The sequence below is a fragment of the Mastigoproctus giganteus genome, chromosome 6 (assembly GCF_048544385.1).
Source record: "Mastigoproctus giganteus isolate SK-2022 chromosome 6, ASM4854438v1, whole genome shotgun sequence".
Classification (NCBI taxonomy): Eukaryota; Metazoa; Arthropoda; class Arachnida; order Uropygi; family Thelyphonidae; genus Mastigoproctus; species Mastigoproctus giganteus.
The window spans coordinates 221,971,223-221,990,307 of record NC_143580.1 but is presented as its reverse complement, the minus strand read 5'-3'; the positions used below and the strand labels follow the sequence as shown (position 1 = coordinate 221,990,307).

Genomic DNA, 19,085 nt, shown 5'->3' with positions numbered 1-19,085 from the left:
AGAGAATGAAAAGGACCTGGGGATAATTGTGCAGGCAGATATGAAGCTTTCTGAGCAGTACAGATGGGCTGCAAGAGCAGCTCATGGTGTCTTGTCAATGATATACAGGAATTTTTTTAGCAGGGATAAGGAGGTGATTATTCCCTTGTATAACGCAATGGTCAGGCCACACCTTGAGTACTGTATGCAGGCCTGGAGGCCTCATTTCAAGAAGGATGTAGAGCTGCTGGAACGAGTACAGAAAAGGGCAACTAGATTAGTGAATGGAACAAAGGGTTGCTCTTATGAAGAAAGGCTTAAGTTTTACAAATTACAGTGTCTGGAGACTAGGCACCGGCGAGGTGATCTGATAGAGGTGCATAAAGCTTTGAAAGGTTTGAGCATGCTCAATGCCGATGGGATTCTTCCTCTTGCTCAGAATAATCATCTGAGAGGGCTTAAATTCAAATTGAGGAAAGACAGATCTAGGATAGATGTGCAGAAATTTGCCTTTGGCCAACGGGTAGTTGGTTGGTGGAACAGACTTCAATCCCTTGTTTGGAAGTTGATAGCCTAAATAAATTTAAGGCTCAGCTGGACAGGTATTTTGAACGAATGGAGGGGTGAAATGGGAGTGGGTTTTTTTTTTTTTTTTGTTTGGCTGATGGTGCATAAGCTTACTTTCTTGCATCATATGCCTCTACTAATGCTAATGCTAACAGCCATTGCCACTTTACTGAATAGTGTTTAGTGACTGGAATATGATTCACTTTTGGAGTTCACAAGTGCTGATATCACTTTGAAGAGATAGCACTTGTGAGTTCACATTTTTTTTTTCCATTTATTATTCATTCACAAAACGTTTTGTGCTCATTTTTTGGTGTTTATGGGCATTCATCTTCTTTGATCAGGAATTAACCTTTTTAATTTTTTTTTTTTCTTTCATTTCCTTTTTTTCCGTAAGTCTTAATAATATTACTATGTTGGTCCTCGTAGTAAATTTTTCTCAACATGGTTTACGCAGTTTGAAAGATAGTGTTAACAAAACCTTGCAGTCCACTCCCCTAATACAATCCCCCCCACCCAAAAAAACTTGTAAACTTAAGTTAATCTTTTTGCAAGTATGCACATATGTTTTTGTGAGCTGTGCACATATGTATTTATGATAAACATATATACCCTGTGGCAGTGGTGTCCACCCTTTTCCCATACAGGGACCATATTCAAAGTCAGGTTTGTTTCATGGGCCGTACTGAGTGATTTGAGAAAAATCAGTGTTAGATTTTCCTTATCTTGTTATGTTGTAAAAGGAAGTTTCTGTTTTCATGTTACTGTTTTTTATTTTCAGGCTATATATAAAAAATGCAAATACTGAACACTTATGTGCAACAAATATGTCAGTGATTTATTTTTTAGATTTATATTAAAATTATAAAAATATGACTTGTTTTTTAAAAAAATGCGTCGAAAAATGCAGGTATTTCGAACGAACGGAGGGGTGAAATGGGAGTGGTGTGTTTTTTTTTTTTTTGGCTGATGCTGAATAAGCTTGCTTTCTTGCATCATATGCCTCTACTAATGCTAATGCTAAAGATTGGTGAGGAGAACGAAGGGGTCCTCTTACCAAGAGAGGCTTAAGTTCTGCAAATTGCAGTGGCTGGAGACTATGCACCTGCCAGGTGATCTGATTGAGGTGCATAAGGCCTTGATTGGGTTGAGCATGCTGAATTCTGATGGGATTCTTCCACCTGCTCAGATTATAAATCTAAGGGGGCATAAATTCAAATTGAGGAAAGACAGTTGTAAAATAGATGTGTGGAAATTTGCTTTTAGCCAGCAGGTGGTTAATTGCCGGAACAAACTTCCATCTGTCGTTGTGGAAGTTGATAGCTTAAATAAATTCAAGGAGAAACTGGAGAAACTGTTAGAGGGAATGGTTGTGTGAATATATATTTTTTTTGGCTAATGCTTCATGAGCTCATATGCTTGCTTTCTTGCATCACATGTTTCTATTATTACTACTACTACTACTACTAAAAAAGTGTAGTCTTCCCTATCATTCATGGTATTATTGATGCTGCATTTTAAAAATATACGTTTAATGATGTCAGAAGGTAAATGTCCCATGTTAGTTTTAGCCATTTTACATGGAGAGAAAGTTTTCTTTGTGTGTATAGAAATGCCACTCGGCTCATTTATGAGGCACTCTGTATGTTTTGATTTTAAAATCATCCAAAATTTCTTGACTTGTACTCAAGTATCTACGATAATTGTTTATTCCCTCCCCATTTTGAGATCATACAGTTTTGGGGATAAGGCTTATATTTGGGCAAATGCAGTGCATATAAAGAAATGCTGAAAGTATTCAAAAGGTTACAATTTGTTTAGAAATGTGCAACACTTTGCAGACCCAATGTAGCTATGTGGTCAGCTGCAAGAGAGGACCGTGGTTCAAGCTTGAATGACTACTAATATGGCTGATTGTTTTCATTAATTAATTGTAAACTGCTCTGACCTAGTAGTCATATTTTGAGTATAAATATAATATTTTTTAGGCGTGTTATAGCTTGAGTGATAAAGGACAAGGGTGCAGTAATGCATACCTGTTTAAGTGGGCTGTGGCTCAAGTCTACATGACTGCTAAATATGATTAATGATTGTATTAATTGTCACAAATTATTAAATTGTAAACTTTTTGACCTAGTGGTTGTGCTGGAGCATAAACAAGAACAGTGATGACTATATTGTACAATACCGGATGTACTTACGACGCCATATATAGATGATATTTATCAAAAATTACTGTATGTTGCATAACAAATTACTTCACCTAATATTATTATCTACTGTAAATTATTAAACAGAATCAAAAATTTACTTACTTTTATGTAACAGCTCTGTGGGTAGTTAATTTAAATGCTTAAAGCTCTGAATTCTTGAGGATGGGATACTTGTTCATATAATATCTTGCTCAAGATCGCATGATTAAAACCTCTGGAGTTTGGCTATTATTATATAGGATTGTGGGGAATATTTCTGCAGAACTTAAATGCAGACAGGTTTAAAGCACATCACTGTTTTCCCAAATATATACAATCAAGATGTTTGGTGAACATCTTGAGTGAATGTAGTGTTGGTGCACCTTTGCGTGCGCATGCATACGCACACATGCAAAGGTGCACCAACACTACATTCACATACTTTCATCCTTTGTAGAATTCCAGAGTTGTGTGAATTACAGGTTGAAAACAACCACTCTTGCAGGAACTAATAATATGGGTCTATGGGGAACCCTGTTTATTTGAATTTTCTAATTATGTAAATTTTTTTTTTTTTTTTTTTATCTTACTACCCCTTATATTTATGTATTTGTGATTGAGCTAATGGCTATTCTTTGTGACACATATTTTTGTGTCAAAATATTTTATCCTTAATTAAAATTATATTGCTGATTTTGTTGGTAAAATTGAGAACATTTTATTTGAGTCCGTATTGTTAATTCTGAGTCTATAATTATTAATTCTTCATTAAGATAAACAAATTAAGTATTTTTATCTTAATAAAGAATTTTATTAATATTAAAATTAACATATTTGCCTTCTAGTGCACAAGTCATTTGGCAGTGGTCCTCAACCTTTTGTGCCTACGAGTACATTTGAGAGCTTGAGACCATGGCACCAACCATTGTGTTTGGGCAAAAAATAGCACAATTAGTGCATAGCAGAATTCCAAGTATATAATAAACTGCAAAGAGTGAGAGAAAAATAGCAATATCACAGTATGGTAGTATAGCCCACATTCCACATAGTAACATGTTCTTGCTAGCTTGCTATTAATCATTTGTATGCAGTATCCCTCACTAGCTTTGTAGTCCACATTATGTGATACTAGCATCCCACCAGTAAGTAAACCACTGCATATTGATATGCCTTAGCACGTGAATGACATTGACATACTTTGTGAATTTATAATCTTACATACATTCCCCCAATCATATTACAGCCTTCATTATTTGTCTTGGCTTCTTTCTGCAATCATCCATAAAAAGCTTGAAGGTGTGTGGTGCCCATGGGCACTGTGTTGGGGGTCACTGCAAATGTGAGCCTTGTTTAAGCAGTCATTGAACATGTGCTACGAAGCCAAGCATCAGGAACATGAAAACATGCCCATTGTCAGCACTCGGAAATCTGTGCTATATTCAACAATGTTTAGCTTTTACTTATTGTTAATTGCACAGCCTAGGTGTTGTACCATAAACCATAAAGTTGATGCATGTTTTCTTTGTTCTCTGCATATGTAAGGTTAGTTTATGTAGGTTACCACATCTGCAAGGTAAAATTTTGATATGGAAGATATTTTCTGTATCCTCTAAAGTCTGATAGCATATATCAGCTGTTTAAAATAATGTAATATCTAGGATTATAGGTACTGACCTTGGAAAGCAGTCACCACATATGCTAAATTTGTAGATTTTACAGTATAACTTCACTATCCCTGCTGATTCTACATATTTTTCTGGTTGTAAGCCCCCCCCCCCCCACAATCATTAAAATCAAAAATCAGTGTCTATGTCCATACTAAACAAAATGTGAGCACATATAAATAAATAACACTAACAATTCAGGTGAGTGACCTTTCGCCAATCATGTTCAAATAAAAGAAGACCTCTTCCACTCTTTTCTCAGTTTTATTGTGTTGTCTTGTTAGACTTGTGCTTTTGATATTGTACTTTTTTTTAATGATGAATTTTGCCTATACTGTTATTTTTATAGGTGTTGCAGATGTGACCCAAGGCCTGCTCTTGATTCGTTGTTGTGGTTGTTTTCTTCCTGAGGAACATCCCTCAGCTAGATCTGAGTTGGTAAATGAAATTTGGACTAAGCTTAAGGAACTAGGTAAGTAATTTTTTTTTTTTTTTTTATGAAAAGCCCAAACACGAGATGTATTAGAACCTATAGTGTTTAGTACAGTGTTTGGGTTCGAGGTTGAGAAGATGAAAGAAAATATTTGCTGACATTAGACTTGAACTTCTGTAGACTGTAATTTTCAGGAAATACGTACGAAGGAAGGTTGCTCCAGAAAATGTCAGTTGAATGAATAAACGAGGAAGATGAAAAGTTGATTCTGTGAGTTTGAAGTTGGACAGTAAATGGATGTTGGCTGGTGGGGACATGTGTTTAGACTATATCGATTGAGAGAGCAGGAATTATAGAAGCCAATTCGGAAGAACAATGCCCATGGAAGTATCTGTAGAAAAAGTATGCAGCAGAAACAGTACATCTATGAGACAGAGTGGAGAGACTCTGTTAGAGATGAGTCATTAATTAACCTAACTGCCCTCTTCTAAATAGAATCTAGAAGCCCGAGAGAGGTTTTGGGGCACCGCCCCAGATGTGGGAACAATATTCCATGGTAGGGCGGATTTGCAATTTGTACAGAGTGAACAGCTTGTTTGGAAGAAAAGTAACGCCAAGAACGAAAGAGAAAACCAAGTTTTTTAGATGCAGAGGAAGCAATATTTGTAATGTTTGTGCCAAGAGAGATTAGAAGTCAGGGTAATCCCCAAAAGAGATATATCATCTTGCCTAGAAATTGGACTGTCACCAAAGATAAGCATAGGATCAGAAGAATCCTTTTTGCGAGATATAAGACAGGACTGAGTTTTAGAAGGATTGAAATCAACTAAGTTGTCTTTGCCCCACTGGAGAATTACCTGGAGATCGGCATTTAAGGAATTGGTATCGGATATTCGAGAAATTGAAGCTGATTGAGCAGGGCAAGGTTTTTCAAAATGGAAAGTGGAATGCAATGTGTTATCATTGGCAAAACTATGGATAGGATTTCCAGTCAATGGAAGAAGGTCATTAATATACAAGAAGAAAAGAATTGATGAAACAACTGAACTTTGGGGGACACCAGCATTAGTGGAGAAGTTAGACGACGGAGAGCCAACTACTATTACTCTCAGTGAGCAGTCAGAGTGAAATCTGGATAACCGGTCACAAAAGACAGTTGACAAACCATAAGATGGAAGCTTGTTTAGAAGACCTTTGTGCCAAACATGATCAAAAGCCTTTGAGATGTCAAGAGCAACTGCTTGTGTTTCACTGAACTTTTCCATTGAATTTGTCCATAAATGGGTAACATAAGCCAGAAAATCACCAGTGGATCGACACTGATGGAATCCATACTAGCGATCGTTGATCAGACGGAAGGTTTCTAGGTAGTTTGAGTTAGCAATTAATTGATTTTTCCATTACTTTAGAAAGTGTAGAAGCAATTGCAATGGGACAATAATTGAATGGGAAGGATTTGTCACCCTTTTTAGGAACTGGTTGGATATGAGCAAATTTCCAAGCAGAAGGAAAAACACCTTTGGAATAAGAAAGTGAAAAAAAAGGCAGCAAAGAACAGGACTAAGTTCAGGAGCACAGATTTTGAGAACAAGTGGAGAAATACCGTCAAGACCTGGAGCTTTATTAACATCGATTGAGATGTTAATAAAAACCTTCTGACATCCTTTTGATAGAAGACCACAGGAGGCATCGAATGGAGCGTATTGGGAATGGTGGGAGGTGTTTTACCAAGATCATTAATACCTGAGTTGGAAGGAAAATGGGATGCTAGCATTTCAGCTTTATCCTTGACTGAAGTGACAATAGAAACATCTGGTTTTGACAGAGGTGGGAGCAGAGATGGGCAAAAGTTGCGGCCAGTAGCTTTGGCAAGAGACCAAAATGCTCAGCTACCATTAGGGCAAGGAGCAGGTTTTCTACACTTAGCCTGTTCAAAATCTAGTTTGGACTGATTAATAACTGTTTTACAATTGTTGCGAGCTTTAGCTTAAGCAAAAATTGAAACTGAAGAATTGGAAACAAGCCAATTATGATATGCAACATTCTTCTCTTGAACAGTCTTAGCACATTTAATGTAAAACCAAGGTTTAGATAAAGGGCGAGATTTTAAGGTGGAGTGTAGAATAAAGGATTTCATCTCTACAAGAATAATTTTATTGACACGATTTGAGCAAATGTTGACATTAGAAATTTTGAAACAGTAATCCAACCAAGGAAAAGAAGAAAAGAAATCTCACAGTCATCCCATTTTGCATTCTTGTAATGCCAAACAACACGAGGTTGGGAATAGCCATGAGATAAAGGCTCCATTGGAGAAGAGATAATCACCAAGTTGTGATCTGAGGCGCCTAAAGGACCACTCACTTCGACTATGTACTTAGAAGGGTTGTTTTTGAGAAAAAGATCAAACGTGTTGGCTGTATGGTTAGAATTGTCTGGTATTCTGGTAGGTAAATGAACAATCTGTGCGAGGTCATTAGTAATTGCAAAAGCCTCATCTCGACCAGCTGGGTCTGTGTGATATAGAGAATGGAAGCCAGCTGGAGTTGTGAACATTAAAATCACTAAGGAAACAAGGGAAAAAAAAAATTAAAATCACCAAGGATGAATAAAGACAACAGATGAATTTGACAGAATGAGGTAGAGAGAGATTTTAAGCCAGAGAAGATTGAAAAAAGGAGATTCTAAATTACTAATGCTCTGACAGGAAATATTTAAACGGACATATGCACAAGTACCACCTGTGAGGCAAAAGGAATCGTACAGCTAATAATTTGGGCAACTGAGGTGAGCAGTGGTTGCATCAACCAATAACTGAGATTCTGTCAGAAAAAATACATGGGGTTTGGCAGACTATAAGTGGAAATGAATGTTGAGATTAGAACTGAGACCATGTATATTTGTGAAATGAAGTAGGAAGTGTTTGGGAGGTTTAGATCTTTTCGCAGATAAGTTTACTTCATACTAGATAAGTGTTGTGGGGGACATGCTGTACGAAGTAATGAAACTTTTGGATATGGCATCATATGGGAAGAATATACCCGTATCCATGACATAAATTGCCTCGACAATGCCCCCCCCCCACACACTACTCGGACTCCCTCCAGTCACTATCTGGCAGAGTAGAGATAGCAAGATTATACACTAGCTAATCCGGAAGCCTCCTAGAGAATTACCAATAGGTTCAGTCTGGCATACTAAATAGCGGCTTGCCTGCGAACACCGTTTTAGAGCTGTATCCTCAATATGTAAGGAAGTTTGGATCTCGTCATGGTGTTCATTTTAAACTCAAAAGACAGCAATCATACTGCATGATGGAAGAGATGGGGAAAGGGTTGACAGGAACTTAGCTGTGGAGACTAAACATGGGTTCCGCCACTTCAAGCCTCCAATAAACAAAGTGGTGGTATTGCATCGGTTGATGTTAGTCCTGTATTGCCAGGTAACACAAAGGGGCGGCATTCCTCCATGTAGTGTTGGCGCCACACCTTGATGACCCCTGCTTACGTTGGTTCACACCTGGGTGGTCACCCACAGTGTGCTTGTGGGTTATGCCCAGGATTACTAACAGTCCCATCATCGTGAAGGTGCAAGCAGAGGATTTGGTTATCACAAACTGTCTGGACTTCGCCGAAATTGGGTCCACTTGACTTGCGTATCACGCAAATATCAGGTCCATCAGCGTTTTAGACTCCGAAGTAGCAAGCACAGCTTGTCTGTCATATCTGAGAGAATGTCTGCAACAACCTCAAAGACCAAGTATACATTTTATGTACATATTAAGTATACATTTACACACACACACTTATATATATAGTAGTAAAATTATGAGTTCTATAAGCAAACTAAGCAGATGAGAAAAAAAATAAGAGAAATTTTTGGAACGTATTGAATGTCAAATGCTCCAAAACGTGCAGTGGCAGCAGTGAAGGAAGCAAAAGAATATATAAATGTCCAGTAAGAAACATTAATACAGTGTCTGCAAAGATGGATATGAGAAGTACACAGTGCCTGAACTAAAAGGGTGTAAAGGATAGCAGAAAACAGAAATGAAGTAGGAATGAAATAGGTGGAAAAATTTTAAAATCCTGTATGCAGTTGTGCTCTGGTATTCGCTGATTCAGTTATTCGTGGTTAACCATGGAAAAAAACCGAAAAAACTTATACATGCTACTCGCATCCAATACGATGCCTCCCTTTATTTTTTATGATGTCGATTTTGAATCGAATAGCTTCCCTTTATTTTTTACAATGGTGCATTTGGTTTGGTCACCAACATTATAATGGTTCTTTAGAAATTTAATGGATGCACCGTTTTCAAACTTTTAAATAATTTCAAGTTTTTGTTTAATTTGAAAGCACAACAACTCTTGTGTTTGCCCATTTTCGCAATTTCTAAACAAAAAAAAAATTGTTACTATAAAAAAAAAAAATTCCGACATCCCTGACATAAATAACGAAACAAAATTTGTCCTTTTTCAGTGCAATGGATCACAACAATCGATTTTTTTTAAATTTGGAGTCTTGAAGTGTCCTGGTTAATCCAATCCCTGTAAATCAAGATTCTGCTATACTTTATTATTACCATATTTAATGTTGGTAATGTCTTACTTGTGTGTTTAATTTATTAATTAAACTTTATTATACGTATGTATGTACAAGAAAATCACATTATATGTGGGGTCAGCAGGTGTTCGCTTATATCTGCTCTTTCAGCCATCCACGGTATGTTTGGAACGTATCCTCTGCAGATAAGGGGGTCTTACTATATATATATGTGTGTGTGTGTGTGTGAGTGTATGTGGTTTTTTTTTTTTTTTTAATGGCGCTATGACATAAGTATTGTTGTGCATACAAATCTGGTAATCAAGTTAGCCCAACTAGGTTACTTAATTCAGCATGGCCTATACATATTAATTTTAAGAAGTATATTACTATATGATAATGAATTTTTCAGTACACTTTACTGATGAATTTTCATTACCTTCAGCTAAAATTATGTTTAAGTCAATACTAATTTTCTATATCAATACATTTACATAAATTATAATATTATGATATAGAACATTCCATCACATGGCCGTCAATCCCCTACTTCTTTTGGGGGCTTTGAGTGGATTGACAGCCCATCTGATGTAATGTTTCATACCTACCCGTTTCTGTTGTCCCTATACCAGCTTTTGCTATATTAATTTAACTTTCAAATTTACATTTAAAATTTTAATTTCCAAATTTACATTTTAAATTTCAAATTTACATTTCAAATTTAAAATATTTCATTTACTTATGCTTATTTTATTTAAAATTTTTATAATTGTTCTCTACAGCAAACTGTGATAGGTGACACAAAGCCCAATGGGTAAGTATACGATATTGTGAAGGCTCTTCACAATATCGTATACCTACTGCTATTGTCCTGGGAAAGTGATAGATTAGCAAGGAGTTATTTCCCGCCTTCTAATTGTTATATAGGTAGCGAAGCTTTTTACTGCGCAATCGCACTTACTTTATACTGTGTCGTGTTGGTGCATTAGCCTCAGGTCCCGATATCTTATGCTAATGTCTGCTGTGGGAGAGGGTGTTTATTTGGTTTTCTGTTATTTCTTATGATATATGCCAACAATGGGATTTAAGTTTGTCTTATGAAAATTGTATTTACATGAGTATTTACCTTTGTATTTACATATGTTTTTACTGTTATTTATATATTTGTTTCTGCCTTACCTCGGACTGTGCCAGTAACGCTTTTCTAAGGCATAACAGTGCGAATATATCCTAAGGTATGGCTATATACATATATACAGCCTCTTACTAGGTGATATTTTCTAATACTTTTATAATATTTTTATCGTATTTTTATCTGGGGGGGGGGGAGAAATATTTCCTGAGGGTTGTAGTGCAGTCTAATTTTTTTTTTTTTTGCTTGAGTTTGTTTTTTCTGTTTTGTAATTTATATATCTAAAGAATTTTTTTTGAATTCTTCAATTATGTTAATTTTATGATACATATATGGAGCCATAATTTTTTTTTGCTTTTTTGACTCATAAATATTGAAAGCTATTTCAGTCTTAAAAAAATGTAAATGGGCGGATTTATTCTGCCTGTTTGGCTGTTTACCCTCCCCCCCCCCCAAATATGAACTTGAGGTTCCTTGCTTCTGAACAGATGAACATCCCATTGTTGGGATATCAGAGACATGGTGTCACACAGATATAAGCTATGCAGAACTGGAATTTGAGGAGTACAACGTGTACAGAAAGGATAGGAATGGAGGAGGGGTTATGCTGTTAGTTAAGAAACACATAAAATCTAAGGAAGTGCATCCAGTTGACATGTAGATGGTCAGTGCAATGTTGAGTCAGTTTGGTGTGACATAAGCACAGGGAAAGCAAAAATGAGAGTAGGAGTTATAGGCCTAATGACTCAGATGAGTATAATGAACAACTGTACAGAGAACTAGTTGGCCAGTAAATCATATTATAATGCGGGATTTTAATTTCCCAGATATTGACAGGAACTGGGTGGTTGGTCACTCACACACCAGCAAAACCTTTGTAGATTTACTGGAAGATTGTTTTCTACAGCAACATGTTAGAGAGGCAACCAGAGAGAATAATTAATACTCTTGATCTGGTTATCAGCAGTGATTATTCGTGCATTAAGAATTTGGAGATAATAGAACCACTAGGTGCGGTGATCAGAGTGTACTGATGTGGGATTTACTTAAAAATGTAATTACCACTAGGGATAAACGGAAGAGTTTTTGCTTTTGTAGAGGTGACTACAGTGGTCTCAGAAAGTTTTTAAATTCTATACAGTGGGATCAACTGATGATGTTACCAACAGCACATTCTAAATTGGAAGCATTCAAGGAAATAATCATGGAAGCTACTAGGCTTTTCATACTGATTAAGAAATTCTGTTCACTGTTTAAGCCTAAATGGATGTCAGATGAATTAATCAGACTCATGGCATAAATTATCAGGTGACACAGAAGCCTATAAGCTAGTCTGTAATCAAGTCACAAAGGAGGTTAGGCAAGCGAAGGCAGATTATGAGAAATCTTTGGCAAAGGATGCTAAGAAAAACAGAAAGAACTTCTTTAGTTATATAAACTCTAGAAGGAAGGGGATGAATCAGATTGGTCCACTTGATATTGATGGTTCGACTGTTGATGATCCTGCTCAGATAGCTGACAGTCTGTCTGAATGAGTATTTTGCATCTACAAATACATGGGGCGTTATTAAGGGAGGAGAATGGCAGAAGTTTATCAAACTGTAACAGGGAGCTAAAGGATTTTGTAATGAGAGCAAAGTGGAGGAGAAATTGTTGAGGTTAAACATAATAAAGGCACCCAGAGTGGATGGGATCTATCCAGTTATATTGAAGGAGGCAGTAAAGGAAGTAAGCAAACCTTAGCCATAATTATGAGAGCATCCTTGGACTCGGGGGAAGTCCCCACTGACTGGAGATGTGCAAATGTATCCCCGATTCACAAAGGGGGATCTAAGGGTGACACAAGTAATTACAGTCCAGTTAGTTAACTTCTATTCCGGGGAAAATAATGGAGTCACTGGTTAAAGATGCATTGCAGGACCATCTAGATAAGGCTGCAGTAATAATTCAGACACAGCATGGGTTTGTTAAGGGAAAGTCTTGTCTGACAAATTTCATTGGATACTATGATGTGGTTACAAAGGAACTGGATGAAAAAATAATTTTGATATCATATACTTGGATTTCAGGAAAACCTTTGACACTGTTGTGCATGGAAGACTACTGTACAAATTGGAGCAGTATGGCGTTAAGACAAGTTGCTACATTGGATAAAAGAGTGGTTGTGTGGAGAAGGCAGAGAGTGGTAATCAATGGACGCTGCTTTTCATGGATTAATGTTATTAGTGGAGTTCCCCCAGGGTTCGGTGTGGGGGCGCACTGTTGTTTTACATATTCATCAATGATATTGATGAAGGTATATCAGGCTTAATGTCAAAGTTTGCAGATGATACTAAGGTTGGCAGTGTTGTTAATGACCGTAATGGCAGTGTGCTACTGTAACAGCATTTGGAAAAGTTGGGCAGATGGGCTGAGAACCGGCAACTTAAGTTTAACATTGACAAATGCAAATTACTGTATATGGGTAGAAGTAACCCCAGAGAAATGTACCAACTGTGTGGTACTACACTTATGTTGCTAGAAAATGAAAAAGATCTGGAAGTAATTGTGTAGTCAGATAGGAAATTTTCAGAGCAGTTCAGACAGACTGCCGAGCAGGTCATGGGGTATTTTCAATGATATACAGGAATTTTTCTTGTAGGGAAAAGGTGATTATCCCTTTGTATAAAGCAGTGGTCAAGCCATGCCTTGAGTACTGCATACAGATCTGTTGGCCTAATTTTTTGAAGGGTGTAGAGTTGTTTGAGCGAGTACAGAGAATGGCAACAAGATTGGTGAGGGGAACGAAGGGGTGGTCATACGAAGAAAAGCTTTAGTTCTGCAAATTGCAGTGTCTGGAGATTAGGCATCTGTGAGGTGATCTGATTGAGTTGTATGAGGCCTTGAATGGGTTGAGCAGGCTCAATTTTGATGGAATTCTTCCTCTTGCTCAGATTACAAAAACTGAAGGGGCATAAATTCAAGTTGAGGGAAGATAGTTGTACAATTGATGTGTGGAAATTTGTCTTTAGCCAGCGGGTAGTTGAATGCTGAAAGAAACTTCCATCTGCTGTTAGGCCTTATGTAGGCGAGTGGTCAGGAGCACGAGTGCAGTAGCACACACACACTCTTCGAGTGAACCGGACTTCAAGCCTGTGACTGCTAAATACGATTAACATTTGTATCGATTGATTTATTGAGCGGTTCCCAACCGTTTTTGAGTCATGAACCCCTTTCAACATAATATTTTTAATGCGAACCACAGCCTGTAATGTCTGAAATCGTATAACATTTCTGAATTTTTATTATAAAATATTTCCAGTACTATGTTTTTATAAACAACATTGCATAATAATAAAAATTATTATGGGTATTATTTATACTTTGTAAAGCAGTTATTAATCATTCCAAACTAGATTTCGAATAGGCTGAGTAGAAAACTTGCTTTTTGTCCAAATGGTAGCCAGTCATTCTGGTCTCTTGCCAAAGCTATTGGCCGCAATTTTTTTCCATTTCTGTTCCCACCTCTGTCAAAACTCTGTTGCCACATCAGCCAAAGATAAAGCTGATCTGCTAGCATCCTATTTTTCTTCCAACTCATGTATTGATAATCTTGGTAAATCACCTCAAACCATTCCCAGTACACTCCGTTCAGTGCCTCATGTGGTCTACCGTCAAAAGGAAGTCAGAAGGATTTTGATGAATCCTATACTAAAAAAGCTCGTGGTCCTGATGGTATTTTTCCACTTGTTCTCAAAACCTGTGCCCCTGAACTTACTCCTGTTTTGTGTCATCTTTTTTCACTTTCTTATTCGAAAGGTGTTTTTCCTTCTGCTTGGAAATTTGCTCATATCCAACCAGTTTCTAAAAAGGGTGACAAATGCCTTCCATCCAATTATTGTCCATTGCGATTACTTCTACTCTTTCCAAAGTAATGGAGAAATCAATTAACCGCCAACTCTTATAAACTATCTGAAATTTGTTCATCTGGTCAATGATTGCCAGTATGGATTCCATTAGTGTTGTTCCACTGGTGGTATTCTGGCTTATGTTATTGCCCATCTATGGACAAATTCAGTGGAAAAGTTTGGTGAAACTCAAGCCATTGCTCTTGACATTTCAAAGGCTTAATCGTGTTTGGCATAAAGGTCTTCTAAATAAGCTTCTGTTCTATTATTTTCCAGCTGGTTTTTTTTTTTTTTTTTTGTAATTGGGTATCTAGTTTTCTCTCTGACCACTCACTGCAGATGATGGTAGACGGCTCTCTGTCTTCTCCACTAATGCTGGTGTTCCTCATGGTTCAGTTCTTTCTCGACACTTTTCCTCTTGTATATTAATGACCTTTTTCCATTGACCGAAAATCATATCCATACTTTTGCAGACGATAGCACATTGCATTCCACCTTCCAGTTTGAGAAACCTTGCCCTGTTCAAACAGCTACAACTTATTGAGTATCCACTGCCAAATCCTTAAATGAAGATATCCAGTTGGGCAAAGATAACTTAATTTCAATCCTTCTAAAACTCAGTTCTGCCTTATATCTTGCAAAAGGATTCTTCTGCTCCTATGTTTATTTTTGTGATGCTCAGATTAGAGGCAAGATCTTGGGGATTGCCCCGACTATAAAGCACATTACAAATATTGCTTACTCAGCATCTAAAAAAATGGATTTTCTCTTTCGCTCTTGGTGTTAGTTTCTTCCAAACAGTTGTTGATTCTGTAGAAATTGCAAATTGCCCTACCATGGAATATTATTTCCACATCTGGGGCAGTGCACCTAAAACCTCTCTCAGGCTTCTAGATTCCATTCAAAAGAGGGCAGTTAGGTTAATTAATGTCTCATCTCTAACACAGTCTCTCCATTCTCTGTCTCATAGACTTTCTGTTTCTTCTGTATGCATTTTCTATAGATACAATATTTCCATGGGCACTGTTCTTCTGAATTGGCTTCTATAATTCCCACTCTCTCAAAGCAGTCCGAACACGTGCCGCAACCAGTCAACCTCCTTTTACTGTTCTTCTTTTCTTCTCCCTCATTTATTCATTCAGCTTCTGTTTTCTGGAACAACCTTCCTTCATACATATTTCCTGAAAATTACAATCTACAGACATTGAAGTCTAATGTCAACAAGTATCTTCTTTCATCTTTTCAGCCTTCAACCCATGCACAGTACTAAGTACTATAGGTTCTAAAAAAAAAAAAAAAAAAAAAAAAAAAAAGTACCTGTACATAACAATGGTCCTTGAGAATAAAAAAAATTTTGTATGGATAACATATTTATTTAACATTATATACTGTAAGACAATAAACTAATTATAAGGAATTATGGGAGATGTGGTTTCTTTCTTTGGCAATTCTTTACTTTTTATTTAATTTTATTTTACTTTATTGTTTATTATTAGTTATATTTTGTAGTTTACAATAATATACGTATGTAAATCTAAGCAAAAAATAAAATTCAAATTATTGTATTAGGGCCACCCATAATTTCTTACATATACGGGTATATTGTATTATGTCTGTAAATTGTGTGTGTTCTCTGGTCGATTTGCCTGTTTTGCTGGATGAAAAAACCCCAGTTTCTGGGGAAAAAAAAAATCTTGCTATCTACGCCTGAGACCGAAAAACTCAGCCACGGGGTGAAAAAAACCCATAAGAGTTCCTCGCGTCATCGACGGGATTCGAACCCAAGCTTTTTCCACTCGGTGTGGGGAGAATGGTGACGATACCACTGTGCTACCATGCAGAGTTGTAAATCTAAGCAGACACCATTACAGAATTTTTAGTGCGAACCCCCCTGAACACTTTCGTGAACCACCGGTTGGGAACTGCTGATTTATTGTAAACTCCACTGATCTGGTGGTCGTGCCGGAGTATAAACAAGAAGTTGATAGCTTAAATAAATTCAAGGAGGAACTGGACACGTTTAGTGGTAAAGGATGTGCAAAATTTTTTTTTTTTTTTTGGCTGATGCTACATAAGCTTTTTTCTTTGCATCACATGCCTCTACTATTACTGTCCCAAATTGTTTGATTTCTTTGTTTATATACAAGGGTGAGCTGAAAAAATAAATCTGAAATGCTGCTATTTGTACTAGTCATTTTCTCCCCCCCCCCCTACTCCCAAGTGTATTTTATTTTTTCATTAGTTTGGATTTATTTTGATCTGTGATTTGGGAATGAGGATACATGGTGATTATTCATAGATTAATAATGTAATGAAACACTTATACTAAGTGAATAATTCAAATTGGTTTATTAAGTGCTTATGACACACTTACACTAATTTGATGCAAGATATTTGTTCTATATTATCAGACCACTATGTGAGCTGATATAAGAGTGTTTCATTACATAATTTATTTTTATCCTTTTGGAAGTACTGTGAAACAAGTTTGTTTCCTCCTTCACAACTGAAGTTGACTATGTTATTTGTACAAGTCAGTTTGTTTGTATATAAAATTATACTTTAGAAGGTCCTTCAGAAATGGAACTTTTTTCATATAGTACAGGCAGTTTTTGCTTTACGAGTTTCCAGATTTAAGTTTTTTTTTTTTTTTTAATCAAGTATCAAAAAAATTGAAAATGTGAACATTAATTGCAAAAAATGAATGCTAAACATTCATGAATACCGCATTTCAAACCACGTTTGTAGCTATACAATACAGTGTACCTCGTTTTACAATATTAATCCGTTGCCATCATATCGTGAAAATATCGTAATGTCAACCCAATAACACATTATTTTTTGGTAATTCATTCAACGACCTCGGAAGTTCAAATTTTCGCTATATAACTCCCTAAAAGGTCTTTTTTATAGTGTAAATTGTATTAGTTACCAATTCAAATCATTAAATGCACTACACTTTCATCGTTATCATATGTTATAAGAACCAATTTTGAACAGCTTTGTGACATTTTTCTAAAGCATATTTCAGGAAGTCACAACCATAGAACAATAAAAAATAATTTGCATTTTCTGGTTTATTGGACTTTTCTGTTACTGCAAGCAATTATAAATGGGTAGTAAACTCGATGTTATTGCATTTGTGAAAATACTGATAGCTGGAATTGTGTGGGTTTTTACGTTATTATGGTTAAATGTGTTTGCCCTTTACTGAAATTTTCAATCGTATAAAAAACAAATTTTCAGAATGTTCTCTCTTTTTTTTTTAAAGCTTCGTAAACTTGTTACTCCACACAAATCGTGTTAGTTGCAATTTGTGCATTCCGTTAAATGCTTATGCATGCTATTGAAATTTATAAAGAAAATAAAAGGTTATCTTGGAAATAAATGCCTCTCGAAGCATTTCTGAAGAAGATGACTCCTTGTGCAACAAACCAACGAGTGCCGAGCCAATTAATGAGTTGATCAACAAGTGTGCATTTAGTTGATGAAGAATAAACAAACATTCTTTAACGTTTGTAAGTCATAAATAATTTCTCTATTATTATAATTTGCTTGATTTTACAGGCTAAGTTTTCATTTCTTTGGATAAATTAATTATTGTTTAAACATAAACTAATTAGGTAACTAATTTCATTGTTGATAACGTAACCCCTATTTTTAACATTGTCTATGGGAAATAAATTCTTGCTTTAACGAGTTTTCACTTTACAAGCGTGCGCTAGGAATGAATTAACTTGTAAAGTTGAGAACTACCTGTAGTTTTCATCCATAAAAATGCTGTTTCATACCGCTGATCTAGCATTTCAAATTAATTATTCTAATATTTTCATGGACAATTTAATAAAAGAATGCAAGTTGCTGGAAAACTTTAGTGTGTAAATCTAAAAATTGATTTGCTATTATATTCAGATAGTAGACTGCTGTTAAGTAGTAGTTTTGCAAGACCTTCAAGAATCCTAAATTAAATAAAATATTGTAGAGAAGTTGCCATGAAATTTAGTCACACAGAAATGGAAATTTCGAATGTTGGGAGAGACGAGGAAACTTTAAAATGACCAAAAGTTAGAATAAGTTAGTAATTCCGGGTATATCTGGGAATTGACATGGAAATAAACAGTAGAATAAGTAAAGAAGAAAGTGTGGAGAGATGTTTAAATTTATTTGGAGAAAATAAAAAATTATCTGTTTATGTTATAAATCTTAACCTATTTTAAATGCCATTTTAACCTATGGCATCTGAGAGCCGCTTAAGAAAAAGAGGAATCGATCAAAAATTATCTTCAGAAATTAGAGTTTCAAGAAAAATAAAAGGAATTAACAGATAAGAAAAAAGAAAAGAAAATTCTAACAAATATCCAGTTAGAAGTAATGAAGCAAACTTAGATGGACATGAAGATGTAGAAAGCAAGAGAGAAGGGAGATTAGATATTTGAAGTAAATATGAATAGTAATAGGCCTAGAGGTAGACCCAGATGAAAGCAAATTTTATGGTGCCATTCAGGTGTTAGAAGAAAGAGGAGCTTACTTATTCTGTCTGGGACTAAAGACCTGATAGGAAATAGAATAGCAATGAAGAAAATTATAGTGAATAGTGCATAGCAACCTCTGTACCTATTGGGTTATACAGGGTGTCTCGAAAATACACGGCATAACTTCAGGAATGAGTTCCTCATATGTAGACAA

At 36.0% G+C, this 19,085-nt stretch overlaps 1 protein-coding gene across 3 annotated transcripts in view; it reads left to right on the top strand.

The window, feature by feature from the left end:
- Positions 1-19,085, top strand: part of LOC150085010 (leucine-rich PPR motif-containing protein, mitochondrial-like) — a 380,604-nt gene that overhangs the window by 25,506 nt on the left and 336,013 nt on the right. For all 3 annotated transcript variants that reach the window (XM_090376735.1, XM_090376734.1, XM_090376736.1), the window contains exon 3: positions 4,752-4,874. In XM_090376735.1, coding sequence (XP_090232861.1) covers positions 4,752-4,874 — 123 coding nt within the window. The remainder of the gene's footprint in view (positions 1-4,751; positions 4,875-19,085) is intronic.